The sequence below is a fragment of the Euprymna scolopes genome, chromosome 29 (genome assembly GCF_053919585.1).
Source record: "Euprymna scolopes isolate OS-2025 chromosome 29, ASM5391958v1, whole genome shotgun sequence".
Taxonomy (NCBI): Eukaryota; Metazoa; Mollusca; class Cephalopoda; order Sepiida; family Sepiolidae; genus Euprymna; species Euprymna scolopes.
The window spans coordinates 38,812,562-38,828,510 of NC_136510.1; the positions used below are offsets into that span (position 1 = coordinate 38,812,562).

At 33.9% G+C, this 15,949-nt stretch overlaps 1 protein-coding gene and 1 long non-coding RNA gene across 2 annotated transcripts in view; one reads left to right on the top strand and one right to left on the bottom strand.

Moving 5' to 3' along the window:
* The window catches only part of LOC145252606 (vacuolar fusion protein CCZ1 homolog), a 45,841-nt gene that overhangs the window by 1,266 nt on the left and 28,626 nt on the right, over positions 1 to 15,949 (top strand). Inside the window, exons 2-5 of the mRNA XM_080112313.1 lie at positions 4,786 to 4,883; positions 6,340 to 6,430; positions 9,449 to 9,571; positions 11,375 to 11,464. Of these exons, the coding sequence (XP_079968439.1) occupies positions 4,786 to 4,883; positions 6,340 to 6,430; positions 9,449 to 9,571; positions 11,375 to 11,464 (402 nt within the window). The remainder of the gene's footprint in view (positions 1 to 4,785; positions 4,884 to 6,339; positions 6,431 to 9,448; positions 9,572 to 11,374; positions 11,465 to 15,949) is intronic.
* LOC145252608 (uncharacterized) overlaps positions 15,393 to 15,949 on the bottom strand; it is a 103,354-nt gene continuing 102,797 nt past the window's right edge. The window contains exon 2 of the long non-coding RNA XR_013863629.1: positions 15,393 to 15,598. This is a non-coding gene — a long non-coding RNA (uncharacterized LOC145252608). The remainder of the gene's footprint in view (positions 15,599 to 15,949) is intronic.

Genomic DNA, 15,949 nt, shown 5'->3' on the forward strand with positions numbered 1-15,949 from the left:
CGATCTTCGCAGGCAATTTGGAATCCTTAGAAAATATGATCAACTTTATCTATTTAATTGACAAGTAACATATTACTAGGACTGTGACAACAGCATATTCTTTTCATTGTTTTGACTCTTGAGTATTGTCGATATTTCCTACCGACGAGTGGGGGGGGGGGAAGAAAAGACGTTTAGCTTGCAACGAAAAATGACCTCGTTGCTTACAAGCAAACGTATTCTTGTAAATATAACGCGCTGTTAACAGTTGTCGTACCGGTCTGATAGATCTCTAACAACGATAAGAACAAACTACAACAACCTACAAAGGTGACTCGTTCAGCGAGATTGAAACGAGACTGGAATGTCTATTTAAGCTATAAGGAATAGACATCCTATTTTCTTCATTAACAAACACCAGGCCGGGCCGTTCCCGTTCACAGCCATGAGTGTATTTCCCTTCCAACCGAGCCACCCTCGGTAAGTCAATCAATTTAATTATCACAGTATATATCCGTTAATATCTTACATGTTTTTATACAGACTGATGTGGTTCTCGGTTGATTGACTGTGTCGGATATATACTTCAGAGTTAAAAGAATGAAAAGAATATGCTGTTGTCACAACCCTACATATTACTACATTATTATATACATTGACTTTCACAATCTATGAGTCTCAACATTATTATTATTTCGCCTATCATAAAAAAAAAAAACTCTTCAGGTTATTATTTAAGTAAAACTTGCAATTTTCTTTTAATGTAATTTTCATTGATAAATAATTTTCTATATTCATTTATTTATTTGTGGACTGTTATCCGCATCTTCATAGTTGTTGTTTCATAACGTTTCGACCAACTATTCCCCTGATCTTCATCAAGTGGTTAACCGTGGTAGGATAGGAATGCTGAATCTCTTAACGGTATTTTCAGTAATTACTGCCTTCCATAGTTGTTGTCATCTTATCACGTTTTGGCCAACTAATCCTCTGGCCGACTTTGGATAGGATTGAAACCACCATCTTCAGACAATGTTCACCTGGAAACATTGTGCAACAACTATAAAGATGAGGATAACAGTCCGCAAATAAATATAGATTACTCATCTCAAAGGATTCCAATAATAAAATAATATACAATTTGGTACAGACCCGATGGTGGAAGACTAGATAAGAACAAAAAATTTGGATTTCAAAAATCCAACCTTGATTGCTCTTCAAAACTCGTAATGCAGTGAATAGAGGCATTGAATCTCTAAGGTTCCAGATGATCATTGTCTGAAGGTAGGGGTTTCAATTCTACCCAAAGTCAGGCAAAGGATTAATTGGACAGAACGTGGTGAAATGACAACAACTGTGGATGGCATTAATTACTGAGGATACAGTTAAGACTCAGTATTCCTATGTCGTCGCAATTAACTAATGTAGACTTGTTATACTGTTGTTGTTTTTTTTTGTTGTTTTTTTTTTTTGCTAAAATATGTTTGAAAGTTAGGCTTTGTATTACAATCCACAGACATACGAAAGAGTTGTCAAAAAACAAATATATAACAAATAAATGTTATCAAAGGCAAGAGAAGTTACTTTTCTACCTAACTCCTTGGCCTAACGTTCACAGGAAACATGAGTTGGAACAATTACATCGAGGGCATTGCCAGGGCCGCTGTGAGGAAGGTGGACTCTCTCTACCGTGCTAGAAAACTACTAACACCCGAAAGTATCCTGTACCTCGATAAGGCGGCCATTCGCCCATGTATGGAGTATTGCTGTCATATTTGGGCTGGTGCATCGGCTACTAGTCTCTCGCTCCTTGACAAGGTTCAAAAGAGAGTCGCAAATCTGATAGGCCCTGAACTGGCATCTAAGCTTCAGCCTCTGTCCCATCGACGAAACATTGCATCCCTCTGCCTGTTCTGCAAGTACTTTAATGGTGAATGCTCTAAAGAACTGCAAGCACTTGTGTCCCCACGACGTGAACACCCTCGACAGACCCGACAGGCTGCAAAATCCCACCTCCACACTGTAGAGATCCCTAGATGTAAAAGATCTTTCTACTCCAGTAGTTTCTTCCCCAGAACTGCTAGACTCTGGAATTCCATTCCAGGTCCCTGCTTCCCCAACTGTACTGACGTGCAAAAGTTCAAGTGCAACGTGAACAGACATCTTGCTGCCCAAATCCCTACATAGTGCCCCAGTAGTTGTTGCCCCTGATAGTAGCCCCCTACACCAAAGTGGCAATGTGCTTTGTTTGGGGTGAAAATGTAATAAAAAAAAAAATTAAAAAAAAAAAACTGAATAAGTTTTCAGTGTTTTTATTTAATGTAAAATGTTTATTCAGTTCAAAAACAAGATTGAGTAGTACTGGAGAACAAGAAAAAAATGACCGCAGTTGTTTTTCACATCTTTGAAGTCGCAGTAATCACTTCAAAATAAGAAATAGAACATAAATGGTGGTAGAAACTCATCCAATGGTAACATTTATTAGATGAGTTCTTCCACCATTTTGTTTTATTTCTTTGTTTGAAGTCTTTGATGAGACCTCTGACATCATGGCCATTTTTCGGTATTGCTCAATATTACTTGTTTTTCTAACTGAATAAACATTTTACATTAAATAAAAACACTAAAACTTATTTAGTTAAGTAGAAAAGTAATTTATCTTGCCTTTGATAACATTTATTTGTTATTTGTTTTTTGACAACTTTTTCATACCTCTGTGGATTGTAATACAAGCCCGAAAGTTAATTTTCCAGACGAGGATCTATATCGGCCCGAACGGTTGAGAGTTACAATTTACAGAACAAACTGGAAGTTGATAAGTTGATGAAGCAGTTTTTACCATTTGAAAGCTGAAAAAAAAAAAAAAAAAAAATTGGTTATAGTCAAGATTGTATAATCTTTTTTACTTCCGGTTTTTGCTTTTCTTGTGGCTGGATAATTAGACTTGGTCAAGTGGACAAAAAAGCCATTTTTAACAAGGGGAAAGGTGACAAGCTTTCACATTTGAGAGGAAGATAATTGTTGGGCATTTTTACTATAGCCAACAAAAAAAAAAATTGATGAAAAAATAGACAACAAATAAATGTTACCAAAGGCAAGATAAGTTATTTTACTTACATGGATAAGTCTTTTTTCTTTTGTTCAATATATTTTAAAGTGATTATTTACTTTGAAACGTTGAATTTTTGAGCGATTATCCAGGGTCCAAATGGCTGTAAAAAAACGCCATTTTTTTTTGTTTCATCCTATCTCAACAGGCTTGACACTACTTTTATTTCAAAGTAAATAAACACTTTAACATAAATAAAAACATTAAAAAATTATTCAGGTAGCGTAACTTATCTGGCCTTTTGTAACATTTATTTGTTTATACAGGGTGGTCACTAGAAAAGCGGAAAATTTGTCAAATAATTTATTTTTAGAAAGTTTTTCAAAGACAAATGTTATATTATACTCATAGATACTCAAAATGTCGTCCATGCACTTCACTGCAGTGTCAAACAACGATTTATTTTTATAACGCTCACACGACACCAATCAAAAAATAGCAATCACGCATTTTATTCATGATCTAAGCTGACCTTCAAATTTCCCGCTTTTCTAGCCACCACCCTGTATTTTCATCTGTTTTTTGTTTTGTTGACAATTGCAAAATACACTAATTATTAATAAGAAGGAACTATATCTTGCTTGTTACTGTCGTCTTGTAAGCAAAGCATAAGCCAGAAGTCAAATAAAGCAGAGGATTTTTTTTTTTTTTTTTTTTTTACACAGTGATCACCACTTATCAAGGCCCGGAAGCCACTCAGGGATAAGGGTTATTGCAAGTACATAACGTTAGTGTGGAGATTTGCTGAAGTGTTTACTTAAGGGGGCGGTTCATTAGGAATTTGTTAACATTGGACTTGAAGGCATCCAAGTTGTAGTCCGGAGGGAAGCAGGCAGACAGAACAGAGTTCCACAGGTGTGCAGTTCTAAGAAAGAAGCTTTGTTCATGGAATCCGCGTTTTGATTTAGGCACAGATATAGAGTGGGGGAAATTTTTCACAGTAGATTCAGCTAGACGTGAAAGATTGGCAAGGGGGGACCAGAGATTGGAGTTCAGACGAGCATCTGCCATGGAAATAACGATAAAACAAGGACAGGCTCGCAACGTCTCTTCTGTGGGAGAGAGGTTGCAGGGTAGAGAAAAGGGCATCCCTCACTAAACCACGAAGTCTATTTTGTACTCTGTCAAGGCAGGATAGGCTGTTTTTAGCAGCTCCTGCCCAGATATGGCAACAGTATTCCATCCTTGGACGTACTTGGCTTTTATATAGATAGAGAATTGCATCAGTAGTGAGAGATCTTCTGGAGCGGTAGAAGGATCCCACCATCTTTCCAGCGACCTTGGCAACAGACTTGATGTACGTGTTCTAGGATCCTAACTGTAACCAAAATGTAAAAAGGCAGACGATACTAAAGCGTACGAATGCATAAGCAAAATGAACTTAACCGCAGTGACAGCAGCCATTCAGTTACAAAGAGCTAATCACGTTTGACAAAAAAATCAGCCTCCTGTCAAAACGTCAAGAATTTTTACACAAGTGCATTTTAGTAAACTGGAAGTTTTTGTTGTTTTGTTTTCGTTCTCAGAAGAGCTTGACTCAATAAAAAAGAAAAGAATAAAGTTTGATGTTGCCAGATTTAAATTCAAGGTTTTCTATGTTGACTCTCTATACCAGAAAACTCTTTTTGTTTGGCCTCTTGTCATACAAGGCAAAACTTAGTAAATATGTTTTTGTTTTTTTGTTTTTTTTTTTCCAGGAACACAAGAAAATCATGTTCTATTTTCCAAAGAAAGCTGATTTGGATACTAAAATTAAACAAATTGGTCTCAGTGAAGCCATTGTACAATTTACAAAGTAAGTAGGACACTGATTTGTTTGCTTTTAGTAGCACCTCTTACTGTTAGACTCCTTTTGATATTCTGGAGGGTTATCATACAGGGGATAGATGGGTTTCTCAGTCGTAGTAAAGGCAATCTCTCTAGAAAAAGGGGAAAACGGCTCTGTTGAAAAATCAAACAAGATAGAAAGCACTTGTTGGCCCTGTACACCATATCTTCTAGTGATGATGCCACAAACAAAACACCCTTCTAATTTATTATGAGCCAGTACAGAAGTAGTGAGGTTGGGAAAACTGTCAGTGCACAATCTGGTTTAACTGAAGATAGCAAAACATTATATATATATATATATATATATATATATATACACACACACACATATAGAATATATGTTTGTTTTTGTGATCTAAAAGTATATGTTTAGTAATGTTTAGATCCGAGTGTGTATAAATAAGCTTAGAATAGGAAATTTTTATAAGAACAATTAAATGGAGTAGGATTTTCCATTAGAAATCGAGTTAGAACCATGTATTCAAGTAGTTACATCACAGAGGAGAAGTCACTAGTGTGACGTGGTGAATCAGCACATCAGATCTTTCTCTTTACATTTAATTGGCAAAGAGAACAGTATTTTTGGATAGCTGTCCCTCTCCCCCACATGGAATGCATTGAGGGGTATTGTGTGTGTGTGTGTGTATATATATATATATATATATATATATATATATATATATATACATATATGTATAACATAATCATGTTGACACACCGGTTCTTGTTAGATTACTGAAGTTAAGCAATGATGAGTCTGGCCAGTACCAGATTGGTGACTATTTGGGAATAACAAGTGCTGTATGTGTTCTTCGCTTATCTCTGCATTGTTTTCAGTCGTCCTGAAATTTCCAATTACCACTGGTATTTAACAGTGCCGACTCAGGAGAGGTGTGGTTGAAGATTGCACAAGTCTTTGCACAAAAATGTTGTTGTTTTTTAACGCTTTTAGTGCATGTGTACAACAAAATAGTATTTGGAAATCAAATTTGAATAATAAGTTTTTTAAATTGATGAATTCAGAATAAAAAAAAAAAATATGTAATGCTAATTAATTACATCATCAAATCAATAAGAAAAAAATAAAACCTTTTTACAAAGGCAAATTTTATATCCAGGCCAGTTTGATTAAATACTATTTTGTATTTTTAATTATTCTCTCAATTCTGCAACCAATTTTCGGAATATCAGAGATTTCTAGGCGTAGTAAGGATCCAAATTTGTTGTATGGTCCATCTCGATCTTCACTTTTTGAAGTTTTTAATCAATCTTGCCCAAATAAAAGTTTCTGCTAATTTGTTTGCTTTTTTTTATTTTGTTTATTAATACAATACCTTTTTGGGGTTTTTTTTTTGGGGGGGGGGGGTTTCATCCTTTTTGTGATCCTAACCCTAAAGAACTTCATCTCTTTCTCTTTGTAGAACGTTTTCTGATCGACCCTGTCAAAGTTTGCATACACAGAAACATAGACATATCTTTTATGAACCCGAGAAAAATTTCTGGATGGTTGTGGTGAGTTCAGTTTCATCTTTTTGATTATGCGGAAAGGGGTTGTTTTTATATATATATATATATATATATATATATATATATACATACACCAGCATGCCGCCTGATTGTAAAATAATAGACTTACGATAATAAACTTAAATGATATTTTAATTTATGCAGATTTCGTATAGAGCTAATACTCAAAACAAGCACAACACAGCTTTTTGTTAAGATTGTTTGCTGTCCATTTGGCTGGAGATGTGGTTAAGTCGACAAGAAAGCTGTTCTTCCTAGCCATGAATGAGGGAGGGGTTTTTACGTTATCTGAGAGGAAGATAAGCAAGATATGGTTTTTCTGATTATCATCATTGTTCCGTCTAAGAGCAGAAAGCAAAAGTTAAAAAAAAAAAATTGACAGTCTTGACTATAACTCGGCTTTATAAAAACAATTAGCAGGACCCATGTACTGGTATTGCCCAGAAAAATTGAAGAACCCCAAAAAAACTCCTGTTACCAACTCTGAATGCCATGTAAATATTTTTACTTGTTTTTTTTTTTTTTTTAATCTATAATATAAATCTCACTTGTCTGTTTAAATGTATGTTTGTGTGTCTGCCTAAAACTTCTGAAAGAGGCGACAGATTTTAACAAGATCGGTATCGTTTTGAAGCTCAACCTTTCGGATGACAAATATTGAAAAACTGGCTAAAAACATTAATTCCTTCACCCTCAACTGGGCACTTTTCTTACAAGGAGGGGTCGCTTTTTTGCTGATATTTTCAAAAGTTATCTCCTCTTTTCGATTGATTAGCTTTAATTTAAACTTTTGCCACTTCCTGTTTGGCGATGGACGCAACGGCAAAGATGTCACTTTTTTTTTTTTTTTTTTTTTGCATTCTTTTCCTCCTTCGCGGTACGGGTTCAAGCCTGCCTGCCTACTACCACTTTTTTTTTTTTCTCAACACACACCTCCAAACACTCGGGCAATGCCAGGCACCCAGGCTAGTTATCTATAAATATTAATTATAGTGTTCTGTTAGTATAAATTTATAAATAATAATGAAAATTTAAGCATTCATATTATTTCATAACTAAGAGTCTCGAGTCTCCTTACAGCACTATGCCTATAAAAAGAACAGATTTTTTTTCTTCCTTTTTTGATGGGGTTAAATAATTCTGTTCATACATGTGGTATGGAAGTAATATTTGATGGGAGTAAAAGTATTTGTAAATTAATTTTCTAAATATTATTCTGAAGAAGATCAATCAATATTTTTTGGACATAAGATCGGCTTTCGAGTGAAATTATAATTGATATCTAAATTAAATTTAACTTAAAGCAAAAAATAAATAGGAATTAAATGTTTAAAAAAGAAATGAATAAACACTGGAAGAAAGGTGCTATTTGATGTGATTACATGCACTCCATAAATAAAGTAATAGCATTTTATAAAGTCTTAGCAGTATTCATAAGAAAAGAAGCATTTAAGCCAAAGACATAAATGCCTGTGCTACTGTTGCATAGGCGACGGACAGCGCCAGGGAAATATTGGATGTATTACATACACAATTCAGGATCCAGGCAAAACTCGATGTTGGATCCAATTGTTGAGCAATGACATCAACACTACATTCCGATTGAAGAGTCGAGATCATGAAATAATGAGAGACATATATTTTAACCTGAAATGGAATTTTGACGAAAAGACAAGATATTCCAAAGAAACAGTCAGGATTCCGATCATGAATGTGGGTAATGCCAGTATAAAACATAAACAAAGGCAGGTGTCAGAGAGAAAGCCAGCTTTGATCCTTCTACCATCACTCGGAATAACCAACCACACCACCAACCCATGTACCAACCCAAACTCATATCATGCTATCACTGTAATGTAAATAAACTTTGTAGATTTAACAAGTCGTTTATTTGACTACAAAAAGCCACGGCTATCAGCGTGTATATACTATTGGCATGCATTTGTTAAAAGTGGAACCAATAACTTATATACTGTATATTACACTACTGTAGTAACTAACCTGTTATTTTTAACATTTTTATTTGTTTGCACTTTTTCTAAACTTATACAGAAAAAAAAAGAAATCACATGTTGGTAGTAAATAAAACAACTCTTTATGTTGCTCAAATAAAAATATGAGTTATTTTCTTTGCTGATTTTAATTTTTCAATCATAATTGAACTTTTTTTTCTCCATATTACTCTTTGTCTGAGCAGGAATGTTATTCTTTTTAATATGCTGTAGGAAACTATATTATTATAGTGCCAATTACATTGTACAACAATAACAAATAAAAATTGTCTAATCAGAATGTAGGTTGTAAATGCCAGCTTAACTGCTATTTAGGTCTGACTTTTAAAATCTTACAAGATAGGTTTATATGCTAGAAAAGAAGATAAGTTACAAATGTACATTTTTACCTTAACTAGTTGTGCGGAGTTTGATTTTCAGTCGCAATAGGTAAACCAGAAGAACAACCAACTCAAAGTCTTCAGTAAATGGTGTTTGATTATATTCAATTCCTGATATTAAAGTTCATCCATAATATAACTTACAATGATAGTTTCAGTTTCCTAAATTTATTCATTTATGTATTAAATTGTTAGGTGAAAGTACAGAATAGTTAACGCATCTCCTCCCTCCACATTTTAAGAATGGGTTTCCAAATAATAATGTTATTATTTCAGCATAGTCAGTAAACTGTAGAAGATTATTTAGAAAGCCATTCTTAACATGGGTAGGTGGGGCTTGGTTAACTATTCAGTACTTTCACCTAACAATTTGATTAATAAAAATTAGTACAAAACTTGTAAAACTACAAGAGTAATCGATCTCAAAACAGGAAGTCTTTAATATCAGAAACCAAATCTGATTGAATACCGTTTGCTGCAGACTTTTTTAGTCAGTTTTCTTCTAGTTTGCCTCACAATATCCTTTATATGAACAAAAATAAATTTGAATAAAAAAGGTTGATATGCTATAAAAAAAATTTTTTTTAATGAAATCTTTGATTGTTTTGCAGATAATTCTTGTTCCATTCAGTGAAAAAATCAAAGATGGTCAATCTTACATAGAATACCATGAAGAAGATGTTCAAGATTTGGTTTATCAATCGGTTTTGAAACAAGCGTATCGGATGTTTAAGGTAAGTTCTCTTTGTCTCCTTTTTTAGGAAGGATTTAGTGAGTTCTATCTCGGCTGAGGCTGCAGGATGATGATGACTGTTGCTAGTACTTCGGTCTTCATCCACTTAGGTAACTTAAGTATTTTTTGTACACATTACCTTCAAGTAACAAACATGTTAAGCTTCTTGTTAGGGTTTGTGTTCCTTGATAAAAGCGCTGGTTGAGTTTGAATAAAATGAAATACGTATTAGATACGTTTGAAGCCGAAACAACGCATTATTACAAAATAAACAGATATTTATTTTGTTTGAAATTCATATTTGAATTTATAAATATATTTCGAAGATACACTTCATCTTCAGTATGTCTTTCTTTCTATTTTTTTTTTTCTTTTTTCTTTTTGCCATGTTTTTGTTGGAATGTAGAATCAGCAAGTAGAAGTCCGTTTGTTGTTTCTACGGTAGTCTTTTCAAGTGTCGGAATGGTGTGTTGGTCACGCAGAATTCATGTTAGGGTTTGTGTTCCTTGATTGAATAAAAATAGTTTGATTTTAATAAAATACGTATTAGATACGTTCGCCTTCAAACATATCTAATACATATTTTATTTTACATTAGGCTTCTATCAGTTGTTTTTTTTTTTTAATTACATTTTCACCCCAAACAAGGCACATTGCCACTTTGATGTAGGGGGCTACTGTCATGGATATAAGCTACAGGGGTACTATGTGGGGAGTTGGCCAGCAAGATGTCAGTTCACGTTACACTTGAACTTCTGCATGTCAGTACAGTTGGGGAAGCAGGAACCCGGAATGGAATTCCAAAGTCTAGCGGTTCTGGGGAAGAAACTACTGGAGTAGAAGGCTCTCTTACATCTAGGGATCTCAACTGTGAAGGGGTGGAATTTTGCTGCTTGTCGGGGGTATTTATGTCTATAGGGTACAAGTGCTTGCAGTTCTTCGGAGCATTCACCGTTAAAGTACTTGTAGAACAGGCAGAGGGATGCTACATTTCGTCGATGGGACAGAGGCTGAAGCTTAGATGACAGTTCAGGACCTATTAGGTTGGCGACTCTCTTTTGAACCTTGTCTAGGAGTTACATCAGATGCACCAGCCTAAATATGATAGCAATACTCCATACATGGGCGAATGGTGGCCTTATAGAGGTACAGGATACTTTCGGGCATCAGTAGCTTTCTAGCATGGTGGTTCAAGGCCACTAATTATGAGGGGGGGGGGTTTCCATACATTTCCTATAAAACAGTTGTGCATAACATGTCGTGACTAAACACAATGATTTTGATTGCCTACTGGAGAGAACTTAAATTGCTACTTTTGCACTACAAGTAAATCATAAATTCAAAATAAAAGTCCAAATAAGATCCTATCAGTATGGCTGAACTACAATGTTTATGTAAGGATTGGTGCTCTTTCTCTAATTGATGTTGCCTATAGTAACAGCACTGAATATTCTATTAGACTAGATGAATTCTTGTCCTGGAATCTGGTAAAACGAAAAGACCACAAGAAAGTTAAACTATAAACATTGTTTACTGGTCAGTTAGTGAGAGGAAATTAATGTTATTTATTTCTTTACTAACTCAACATTTGTGAATTAAAGGAGAATTTAATGGAATATCTGTGATATATATTTTGAAGTCAAGTGTTAGGCCCAAGAGTGAGTCCCTTGATGAGAACTTCAATCTAAGTAAAATGAAACAAAAAAAAAGGTGCAAATATGCAGCCTCATCATCTGATGTGTTTAATTTGTGATTCAATTATTGTTTTCAAAATCACATTTGTTTTTTTTTGCTTTCTTTTCAGTTGTTCAACGGCAGTTTTGAAAATATTCTTCTCAGATCGAAACAGAGTGTCACAGCCTTACAACAGCGGTTAGAATATTTCTTTACTCGGGTAAACCAACTTTTTCTTTGACTATGAAAGAATAAGGATTACACAATATTTGATCTGTATATATTTCATTTTTTTTTTTTTAAATCGGTGTTTCTTTTTAGGTACACCGTGTGGCTAACATTTATGATACTATCATGTTTCAAATAAAATTTAAAATTGTCCAACATCCAAACTCCTCAGTCTCTAATAACATAAAGTGGAATAAGTATATAAAAGATGTTATTAAGTTGGTTGCCAATAAAGTAGGCTTCCGCTACCAGGCTAGAAAACTTCTCATATCTGCCATTATCCTTTATCTCTATAAAATTGCCCATCTATGGAATATTATTGCCACATCTGAGCTGATGTACCAACCACCAGTCTCTCCGTTTTAGACAGGGTTAAAAAAAAAAATAAAAAAAAGAGATGCACACTTCTTTGTGATAATAGTGAAATTTGAAAATCGAAATATTGAATTTCAAGTCAAACCAAAGGTATCTACTTAATTGTCATGTCACAACAATGAACATATCCAAAAATTACGGAAAATTATGTAGTAGAAAATTAATTATCAATGAAAATAGTTTTCAAATACAATTAGCAAAAATTGAGTTTTGCTAAAAAAAGAAACCAGAGAGTTTGAATCGTAACAAGAGAGGTAATTATTTTCTGAAAACTTTGAAAACCTTACACCAATTTAACAAAACTTAATTTTCGCTTCTTTTTTTTTCAAAATTGTTTTGATTAATAATTAAGTTTCTATTTTATCGTTTTTCATAATTTTTGGATGCGTTCATTATTGCAACATGACAATTAAATGGATACCTTTGGATTTAGTTGAAATTTAATATTTCGATTTTCACTATTGTAATGAAGAACCACCAAGAGCCATTAATACAATAGGTTCCACACTGTCTACAAAGTTCATGCATGGGTTAGTGAACCAATCACTAGCTTTTCTCTCTTGGGCAGAGTGCAAAAAAAAAAAAAAGAATTTCTAATCTAATATGTCCCACAATGTCTATCAAACTCCAGCCCCTGTCACATTGTCACAATGTTGCATCAGTGTGCTTCTTTTATAAGTACTTTCATAGTATGTGCTTTGATGAAATTTCAGCACTTGTTCAGTGTAAATACTCCTGATCCACCCGATTAGTAACAAAATCATATTTCTTCACTGTAGAGGTTCTTAGATGCCAGAATATTTTTCTTTTCTACTAGATTCTTTCCTCAGATTGTTTGCCTTTGGAATTTCCTCTATGCTTCCCGTTTTCCTGTTCATGCATGGGTTAGTGAAAATTTAAATGTAATATTAATAGACATCCTGTTGCGCAACTCCCCATCCAGGTTTAATCATGGCCTCTATCAAAATAGTTTCCTATGCTTCAGTGTTAATATGCCTTGTTTGGGCTGAATAGATGTAAAAAAAAAAAAAAAAAAAAAAAAAAAAAATACCTATCGAAATGCATTAAGATTTTAATGTTATGTGAGCATAGGGGTCTTGTTAAAATAATCCTTGTACATCAACTAGTAGTCATTTAAGGATTTCTGTTTACAGAGAGGTTGTCGTCAAGTCAGGTAGGATGAAGAGGCTACAAGTGGTTAAGTGGTTAATCATTGAGGTTATTACTTTCCATGGAAAATATAGCTTAAAGAAAATCATCTCTGACGACAAAGGAAAGAAGCACGTATTCAGTTAGTGTAGAATTGGAAGACAGCAAAAGCAAATTTAACTAAAAGGACTTAAAAATTTGTGACAAACGAAGCTAGTTACAGTGAAGTTCCATTTTTTTTCGCAATCCCTTAACTTTTTTTTTTTTTTTTTTCGACATTAGGTACTATTGTGACCTTGAAGGTCCAATAATAAATAAGACAACACATATTTATATGTATCGTATATTTATAAAAGTGTGGATTTACAGAAGTACAAAGTATTATGTTACAGAAAGACTGCTCGTCCCTTGTTGAAATAATTTATTGTGTATGATTTATTGAACAAAAACTGCTATTTTTTCTTAACTAGCACGGGTGCCCAGTGTTGCCTGGGTATGTGTAGGTGGTGTAGTAAGGAACGTGGGGGGGGGGGTCAAAACAACAGTAAGCAGTTTGGGTGGAGAGAGGTAGTAAAAAAAAAAAAGTGGTAGTAGGCAGACAGGTTCGAACCCATAAGGCAAAGGAGAAAAAGAAGGTTAAAGAAAACGTGACGTCTTAGCCGATGTCTCCATCACGCGACCGGAAGTCCTGAGCGTTGAAATTAAGTGTAGTCAATCCAACCGAAGCGATGACTTTGCGAAAATGTCGACGCGAAAACCGACCCCCTCCTTGTAAAAAAAAAAGTTTCGATATTTATTGTCCGAACAATCAAGCTTGAAAACAATACCGATTTGGTCAGGATCTGTCACATGTGTTGACAGTTTTTGGCAAGCATACATACATACATTCGCACAAACCGACGATTGAGATTTATATTACAGATAACTGGAATTGTCAGTTTTATAGCACGTAAGTGGTGACTCATAAAAAAAAGAAATAAAACTTTTAGACTTGCTTGCTTTACAGCATAACCATTTTGAAGCATATTTGAGCATAAAAGCAATAATCATTCAAAACAATCGATGCCATACGATTTATTAAACACGAACTGCCATTTTTTTTAATAACTGGAATTAGAAAATGGCGGTTTTATGGTACATTAACTCTATAATTCATTTTGGACATTACAATGTGTTATTGGTGCAATGGTGATCTACCCTATCTCATGACTATATGAACTCTTCTAGACATTATGTATAAAGGAGTCTACAATGAAAGATAAGCAGTCTTTCTGTAATATACTATTCTGTACTTTTATAAATACACACTCTTGTAAATATACCATCGTGGTGTCTTGTTTATTATCGGAACTTCAAGGTCACAATAAACTGGTGTTATGACCTTGAAGTTCCAGTAATAAACAAAACAACACAATGATATATTTACAAGAGTCTTTATTTATAAAAGTACAAAATAGTATGCTACAGAAAGACTGCTCTGAAACTGCATTGAAATCTCTATAAATATTGTTTGGAAGAGTCCATTTAGTCACAAATCAACATGAGATCATAACAGGTAATTTCTAATACCTATTAGTAAAAGGATTGTTAATTTTTTTGATGATTTCATATGTGCCATTTTTAGGGAGGATGATCACTCTATAATACAACTGTGTTTAGCTTTTCGATTTACATTGATTGAAAGAGGCTTTTCTTGTAAAACAGTGCACCTGAATTTGTGCTCGTTTTAGATCCTTTATTAAATTTTACCCAGAAAAGGAGACTGAATTCTTTCTAGAAAGTAATGATCACTTAAGATGGATGCTCCTCTCCCCTCCCATTCGGATTATTTGAATATCCAAAGTAGAATCTATTGATGAGGTTACACCTTTTCTGTCTTTTGATGTCGGCTGGAATTTCAGTAGACATTGGAGATTTGAGTGTGAGATAACTGAACACAAATATTATGTAAATAGCATATATCCTCTTTGTGTATGTCCAGCTAAAATTTGATAAATACACAACAAACGCCCACAAAGTTGATATTTATTTAATGTGTTATCCCGGATGTATAATATTTAAAATTAAAAAAAAAAAAAAAAAATGAATATTTATATCATTTAATGTTATCAGGACATACACACATTTTTTGATGTTCTCACATAAATAGAAATACAGTAGAACCACTCGAATATTATGGGCGTAGGATACTATGTGAAATACAATGTTTTTCCGGACCCTGGTTACAGTATTTGCCCCGCCTTACGGTGTTATTTATAATGTTATCTGATTATATATGTGTATATTATATACTGTACTGTATTTTGTTATTAATTTTTAATGGCGTATCCCGGGGTTCTACTGTAACTTTAATTCTTTTTTTTATAAAGTTATTTCCCTTACACTGACTTAAGTTATGTGTGTTTGTTCAGAGAGAGGAATTAGTTGGGAAAAGAAGTGAGGGTAGAGAATAATAGAAGTTCTGTTACAAGCAGTGCCTGGTAGCCCTGCTAGTGTTTATATAAGCTGACAGACAAATTAGATGCGTTTTTCACTCCTACCCGATGAATTCTTTTCTTTAAAATTTTGAACTAGAATCTTTGGTGCAAGTCCACAGGTCAACCTAAAAAAAAAAAAAAAAGAAGAAAATTCCTAATGATGTACATACTCATCACCAAAACGAAAATGTCATATTCTAAAAATCACGTAAATTGATCAAGTAGTTTTATTCTTAACTAACTAAATTAAACTTTATGAGTAAGCAAAAGGAGACTGTCTCGCATCGCTATCTTGAAAAATAAAACAAGGGTAGATGAGTTCACAATAATTCAAACTTATGAGATCAACCTTGTAATTTGTAATGCTGCTGATTTCACATGAACCACTTTAAATCGTTGGAAAATAATTTTCTTTATAAAAATTAAACTACTTTTTCAATTTACATAGTTTTTAGTTTCATGACAAGTATGTACAT